This window comes from Panthera uncia (assembly GCF_023721935.1).
Source record: "Panthera uncia isolate 11264 chromosome B2 unlocalized genomic scaffold, Puncia_PCG_1.0 HiC_scaffold_24, whole genome shotgun sequence".
NCBI lineage: Eukaryota > Metazoa > Chordata > Mammalia > Carnivora > Felidae > Panthera > Panthera uncia.
Window position 1 is genome coordinate 102,951,724 of NW_026057580.1, and position 8,017 is coordinate 102,959,740.

General features: G+C 45.0%; 1 protein-coding gene across 1 annotated transcript in view; it reads right to left on the reverse strand.

The window, feature by feature from the left end:
* Positions 1-3,659, reverse strand: part of PPIL4 (peptidylprolyl isomerase like 4) — a 34,034-nt gene extending 30,375 nt beyond the window's left edge. Inside the window, exon 1 of the mRNA XM_049653042.1 lies at positions 3,517-3,659. Within this exon, the coding sequence (XP_049508999.1) occupies positions 3,517-3,586 (70 nt within the window). The 5' untranslated portion in view covers positions 3,587-3,659. The remainder of the gene's footprint in view (positions 1-3,516) is intronic.
* Positions 3,660-8,017: the final 4,358 nt, after the last annotated feature.

The following is an 8,017-nucleotide window of genomic DNA, read 5'->3' on the forward strand; positions in this document are numbered from 1 at the left end:
TTTAAAAATTTTTTTTAAATGTTTGGGGCACCTGGGTGGCTCAGTCGGTTGGCCGTCAGACTTCGGCTCAGGTCATGATCTCATGGTTCATGGGTTCGAGCCCCATGTTGGGCTCTGTGCTGACAACTCAGAGCCTGAAGCCTGTTTCATATTCCGTCTCCTTTTCTCTATGCCCCTCCCCCGCTCGCGCTCTGCCTCTCTCTCTCAAAAATAGACAAACGTCAAAAATTTTTTTACTTTTTATTGATATTTGAGAGACACAGAAGGAGACAGAGAGAGAGAGAGCGAGCACTTGCGCACGCACTTGAGCAGGGGGAAGGGCAGAGAGATGGAGACAGAATCGGAAGCCAGCTGCAGACAATGAGCTGGGAGCTGTCAGCACAGAACCTGATGGGGGCTCGAACCCACAAGGAGTGAGATCACGACCTGAGCCAAAGTCGGACACTTAACCAACTGAGCCACCCAGATGCCCCCAAATTACCAATTTTTAAAACATTTATGAGACAATAATAAAATATGAATGAAATTAAAATATTACTGCTAATTTTTTAAGATATGATAATGATTTGGGGTTATGTTTTTTTTTAATAATTTTTTAGAAATTCAAAATGAGGGGTGCCTGGGTGGCTCAGTCAGTTAAACGTCTGACTTCAGTTCAGGTCATGATCTCGCTGGTCCCCGAGTTGAGCCCCACGTCCAGCTCTGTGCTGACCACTTGGAGCCTGTTTCAGATTCTGTGTCCCTCTCTCTCTCTGCCCCTCCCCCGTTCACGCTTGGTTCCTCTGTCAAAAATAAACATTAAATTTTTTTTTTCAAATACAAAATGAAGTAATTACAGATAAAATAAACCCCATGTAATAGACTTATTACAAAAAAGCCAGTATAAATGAAACAATACTGGTTATGTGTTGACAGCTCTTCATTATAGCCGGTCATTGGCGCATGAAGGTTCATTTACGTGACTCTTTCTACTTCTGTATAGGTTTCAAGTTTTCCATACTAAAAAGTAAAAAAATGAAAGAAATAGCAGAAAGGGAGAGAGGGAGGGAGGAAGGAAAATAAGCCTGGATATGTTTACTATAAGTTGATAAGCAGTTACACGCGTAAGTAAGTATCCAATCACATGCTTGCAAATATATACAAATGGGGTGGGCTTAGTTTTTAGCGTTCCAAACTGCAGTTGCAGAATTGCTACTTGTCTATTCTGCCTGCGTTCACTAGGCGGGCAAACCCTACTCCCTCTTGAATTCCTCACAACCCTGGGAAAGAGGCCCCAGCCAGGTGCCCCACACGAAGAAACCAACTCAAAGAAAAGCAAACCAAGAGATGAAAAATACAATTCCCTATAACATCATTTGAACCCCTGGATCCCACCATCCTTAGAGCCAAGTTTACCCCAGTAGCAGGAGGCAATCAATTATTTTCTTTGTTTAAGCCAATGTGATTTGAGTTTCTATCATCTGCACAGAGAATCCTAACTAACAAACACACACACATATACATTAGTCACTATAATGAGCCTTTAGTGTGTGCAAAGTGGCAGGCGTTGCACTAGGTGCTTAGGATAGAAAGACAAGGAAGGCACTACAGTCCCTGCTCTCCTGGAGTTTACGTTCTTGAGGAGACAAGAACTGCAAACAATTACAGGATAACAGGCAAACGATGTAACAGAATGTGTTACATGCTTTTTAAAAAGATCTTAGAGCAGAAGAAACAGATCTAACTCTGCTCAGGGACAAGGGAGAGCCTCACAGAAGAAATCATGCTTGATCCAAGGTGTGAATAACAAGCAGGAAGTCGGCCAACAGGACAACAGTAGAGAGAACCGTGGGGTAGAGGCAACAGTATGAGAAAGGCCGGGAAGTATGACTGAGCATGTAGTGTTGTGGGGTGGGGGTGGGGGGTGTACAACTGAGTGTAGGATACTGGGACAGCAGGAAAGCAATTACTGCACGTGGTACTGTGGCTTGTTTCATCTTTTAAAAAAAAATTTTTTTGAATGTTTATTTATTTTTGAGAGACAGAGAGAGAGACAGAGCATGAGCAGGAGAGGAGCAGAGAGAGAGAGGGAGACACAGAATCCAAAGCAGGCTCCAGGCTCCGAGCTGTCAGCACAGAGCCCAACGGCGGGGCTCGAACCCACCAGCCGTGAGATCATGACCCGAGCCGAAGTCCGACGCTCAACCGACTGAGCCACCCAGGCGCCCCTCGTTTCATCCTTTTTTTTTTTTGTTTTGTTTTAATTTTTTTTTTAACCTTTATTTACTTTTTTGGCACAGACAACGGACGGGAGAGAGTCAGAGCGGCAGGCACGGAATCCGAAACAGGCTCCGATCAATGGGCACAGAGCCTGACGTGGGGCTCGAACTCGCAGACCGCGAGACTTCGACCTGAGATGCAGTCAGACGCTTAACCAACTGAGCCACCCAGGCGCCCCTCGTTTCATCCTTTTGATGGACTCTGCGTTCCAAGGGGACAGGATGCTAATTGTAACTTATCTCTGTGGCCTCCAGCTTCTCCCTGATCTGAAACATCCTCCACTGTTGCCCCTTATCTTCCTAAAACAAGTCGGCCATGCCTCAATCCTGCTTTTAAAACCTTCCAGGACCCTCATCAGTCGTCAGTAGAGCACACAAGACTATTCACATCTGACCTAACCAATATAACCTATACGACCAGACACGCAGTCTGCCATTCCGTGTCACATATCATTCCTTCAAGCCCTGCCAAACTACTTGCTGTTTCCAGAAAGTTCTAAGCAAACTTAAAAAAAAAAAAAACAACACACCCTCACTCCCACTCATCTTTCAAAGAGCTAGTTCAAGTGTTCTACTTTCTTTGCTGGCTTCACTTCTCCCCGCCCCCAGCCAGGAAGAATCACTCCTCCCTCCGGTTTCCATGGCAACTTACACATTCTTCAACCACAACACTTACAATGGGTTTGTAAGACTTAACAACACTTAAAGGGGCTCCCACGCCTATTTCTCTCGGTGGAAAGTTAGACCCTTAAGGACAAGACGCCTATCCCAGAGCCTGGCAGTCTACACAGCAGGCGATCAATGAGCGTTTGCTACGGCTCCGTGCACACCTCCGGACAGCCCTTCCTCCACCCACGCTGGATGCCCAAACTCACTGCTCCAAACACATCCTTCGTACTTCCATCAGGACTCCCTGGTTACACCCCAAGGAATACTGGTTGTGCTCCTCTCACGAGTAAAGCGCAGTACAGCCACAAAACCTACAGGCTTGGTTATATGCAGCCTGCACGCGCACACACGCACACACACAGGCATTTAATGCCACAAGCACCCGCCACCCGATTGGCCGGCACCAGATTCGAGACAGAGGCCGCTCCTCACAAAAACTTTTCCAACCACGGCCCGCTAGTGAAACAGCCCAGTCGTGGGCGCCAGGAGCCCAGAAGCCCGAACCCGGTCAAGGGGGCCGGGCAGCGAAGGGACAGTGGGGAAAGGAGAGCGCGGCCCCGGCGAAACGCGAGCCGGGCCCGGGCCTCACCGCGCGGCCGCTCCTCGGTGTACAGATCGATGACGACGTCGCCCAGAGTGGTCTCCAGCAGAACCGCCATGGCGCCCGCTGCTCCTCCGCAACAAGCCGCGGGTGTGACAGGCGCAGCCCGTCGTGGTCTACGCCACGCGTCACTCTCGGCGCGACGCCTTTTTACGTCATTCTTCCGGCGACTCCGCCCCCCTCGCAGGCGGCTCGGTCCGCTCGTTGGCTGTGTCCGCGTGGTGGGGTGCTGATGGATCCCGCCTCTGGCGCGGTCCTTTTGAAAATCCTGGTTCGCCCCGGGCGACTGGCACGGAAGCCTGTCGCTCGAAAGGACGTCTGTAAAGGGTATTGTGCCTCTTTTGTGTCCATCTCAAGAACGAGGCGGACCTTCCAGCAGGCGTTTCTTCTCTGCTCCTCGCCGCCTCGAGGGCGACAATGGCGCCAGCCTCGCCTGTGTTCTTGCTGGTACTACTCGGGGTTTCCTAATCGGTGTCTTCTCGTCTCCCTAAATCGAAACCTTTAGGCGTTAAATGCACAATTTGTCACCCAGAAAGGTGGTTCACAGGGAGTTCTTCCCTGGCTAATCGTGCCTGGGGCAGAGGCCCTGTTATGGCAACAGATAGTGGTTGGTCCTTCCTGCGACAAGCTAAAAGGCTTCAGCCCCAACTCTACTGGTTTTATCCATAATCTTTGACTTTGAAGACTTAACTACATTTGGTCTCCGTTCAGGGTTTCCATGCAAAGTTTATTCCCCGAAATCTGTCCAAGCAGATCACTCCCCCTTTTTTTTTTTTTTTTTTTTTTTTTTACCATTTTATACATACTTCTAGCTTCCAATTACTTCACATCTAAATAAAAGCCAACGTTTTTATAACGGTCTACAAGGCCGTACCGGATACTCTGCTGCCAGGTCTTACTTGTCTTCTCTCCTATTCTGAAGCCACACAAGACTCTTGCTATTCTTTGAGCACTATTGGCCATTCTTCTGCCTCAGGCCTAGGGGCTCGCTGCGCGTTCAGATTAGAACCCTCTTGTCTAGATACTTGCATGGGTCTCCTTCACCTACTCTAGGTCTCTTGCTCATAGGTCATCTCAATGAACCCTTCCCTGACCACCATAATTAAAATTAACCCCGTATATACATGTTTGGTTTTTTTCCAGACAGCTTTTCTCCATGGCACTTTTTACTATCTAACATGCTATTTATGAATTTGTTTATATTTTTATATTATTAAAATATAAGCTCTAGGGGTGCCTAGGTGGTTCAGTCCATTAAGCGTCCAACTCTGGATTTCCGCCCAGGTCATGATCTCAGGTTCCTGAGTTGGAGCCCTGCATCCGGCTCTCTGCCCTCAGCCCAGAGCCTGGTTCAAATCCTTTGTCCCTACCTCTGCCCCTCCCCTGCTTGCACTCCCTCCCTCTCTCTCAAAAATAAACATTTAAGGGGCACCTGGGTGGCTCAGTCTGTTGAGCTTCCGACTTCGGCTCAGGTCATGATCTCACAGTCCGTGAGTTCGAGCCCTGTGTCCGGCTCTGTGCTGACAGCTCAGAGTCTGGAGCCTGCTTGGGATTCTGTGTCTCCCTCTCTCTCTGCCCCTCCCCCACTCACGCTCTGTCTCTCTCTCTCCTTCAAAAATAAATAAACGTTAAAAATTAAAAAAAAGATAAACATTTAAAAACAATAATAATAAAATAAAATATAAGCTCTAGAAGGCTAAAGCCAATTTTGCCTGTCTTATTTACTGTTATATCCCTAGTGCTTATGACAGCTTGCCACTTAATGGATGAATAAATATTAGCTGAGTGAATTAATGAATATTGGCAATTAATTAAAGAAATGCAAATTAAAATAACAATGAAATTGTTGATGGGAATGTAAAATAGTACAGCTATTTTGGACACTGCATTGAAGTCATCTGATCTTTTCCCAATATAGTAAGAGTACAGATTACAGGGTAATATTTGATAGAATTTTGTATATGCTTAAAAGAAATATTATAGATGAAGAAAAAAAGAGGATTTGGAAAAATTAAGTAATTTTTAATGACAAATTTGGACTATTACAAAAAGAATTAGAAATTGACATAACAAATATGAGGAATCATTTCATATATAAAGTGATTCACTAATGACCAGAAATGATATTGCCAGTCTCTTTTGCAGACTCCAAGCCCAGGTGTGTATATCTTATGCCCAAGATAGAATACCTTATTTATTACTCAGTGTGTAATTTGCTAGATCTTTAAATTATGGTGTGCTGGACACACACACACACACACACACACACACACATACTGACATATCATTAAATATCAAATATTCTACCTTCGTGGGAAAAATGCCATATCATGACATGATATAGTTTATGCTTGTCATCATCTTAATTACACTTGGAATTTCTAATGGTATAAATATTTAAGTGGTTTATATAGTAGACACATAGGTGAAAAGAAATGAGATATATCCTTCACAGTTCTACCAAATATAAATACTCAAGTAGATTTAATTTAGAGAAAAGGTTAATAAATCTGTATTGCCTTCCAAATATCAATATCACCAACCATCGTGACTAATTTCTCTGTTGACATCTTTTCATATGCCTAATCTGAACAACCACATTCAAAAGTCTGTAGCCTTACTAAAATTGCCAAAAGTAAAATCCTGATATTAAATGACTAAATATATGAAAAACAAAAACGCATGGAGTACCTGGGTTCCTCGGTTGGCTAAACATCTGTCTCTGTTTGTTTTTTTTTTAAAGTTTATTTATTTTTGAGGGATAGACGAAGCGCAGGCAGGGGAGGGGTAGAGAGAGAGGGAGACACGGAATCTGAAGCAGGTTCCAGGCTCTGAGCTGTTAGCACATCTGACTCTTGATCTCAGCTCAGGTGTTGATCTCAGGGTCATGAGTTCAAGCCCCATGTTGGGCCCCATGCTGGGTGTAAAGCCTACTTAAAACATACACACACACACACGCACACATGCACACACAATGCACTATTTATGATCATATTTGTTGTAGAGTATTCACATGTTTGACAAGTCCAGCATGATTTCCTTTATTCAACTTTTGTTCCTTTTCCTGCTTTTCCCCCTCACACCCTAAGAAATTTCAGTTTGGTGAACTGAGATTCATCCTAGTGACTTGTCATAACATTTACAGTAAGATATCTGGGACAGTGGCAGTCCAGGGGCTACAGAACAATTTTGGCTGGCTGAAAAGCCTGCTTCTTCAACTGCCTATCTTTGTCAAGAACTTTAACTGCCTTTTCTTTGTTGTGATTATTGTAGCATTAACCTTTTCAGTCGATATTAGTATGGTGTTTTAAAATGTAGGTTTGGGGGCACCTGGGTGGCTCAGTTGGTTAAGCATCTAACTTTGGCTCAGGTCATGATCTCACGGTTCGTGAGTTTGAGCCCTGCATCGGGCTCTGTGCTGACAGCTTGGAGCCTGAAGCCTACTTTGGATTCTGTGTCTCCATCTCTCTCTGTCCTTCCCCCACTCACACTCTCAAAAAATGAATAAATGTTTAAAAAAAAAAAAAGAATAGTAGGAACATCTCTTGTTCTAATATTGGTCTTGTTTTTTCTTTTTTAAGTAAGCTCTAGGCCCAATGTGGGTCTCGAATTCATGACCCCAAGATTAGGAGTCACATGCTCTTCCAACTAAGCCAGCCAGGCACCTCTAATATCGGTCTTTGACTCTGTTACTGACACAGAGCTTCTGAAGCCATTGTGATTTCCTGGGTGATTGGAGTCTTTTGTTCTAATGAAGTAACTCTTAGTGGGCGTCTGGCTGGCTCCTGGTTGAGGGCCGGTCACCAGAAAGACCACGATGTAACTAGACACTTAGAATTTTCAGCCCTTCCCCTGATTTTCTTCAGATGACACAAGGGCTGAAAATGGAGTTAATGATTGATGATGCCTCTATTAAAATCTTATAAGTACAGGGTTTGGAGAGCTTCAAGGCTGGTGAACAGGGGGAGGTGCTAGGAGTATGGCATGCTTGGAGAAGGCATGGGAGCTCTGCCCCTTCCCACATACCTTATCCTATGCATCTCTTTCCCTCTGGCTGTTCATCTGTACGTTCTATTATATCCTTTAATATAAACTGATAAACGTAAGTGTTTCCCTGAGTTCTGCTCCAGCAAATTAATCTAGTCCACGGAGGGAGTCATTGGAACCTCTGCTCTGTAGCTGATTGGTCAGAAGCACAGGTAATAACCTGGGCTTGCAACTGGCATCTGAAGTATGTGTGGGTGAAGGTAGGTGTGGGCTGTCTCATGGGACTGAGCCCTTATCCTGTGGGATCTGATGCCATCTCTAAGTAGATGGTGTCAGAATCAAATTAAATTGTAGGACACTTAGGTGGTGTGGCAGAGAATTACTTATTGGTGTGTGCCAAAACCTCCAACAAACCCCTAAACTAGCAGGCTTTTTTACTGTGTTTTGGTCAAAGCCTTCCTGGAGCTCAGAACTAGCTATGGAGACAAACAAGTGGAAGAAT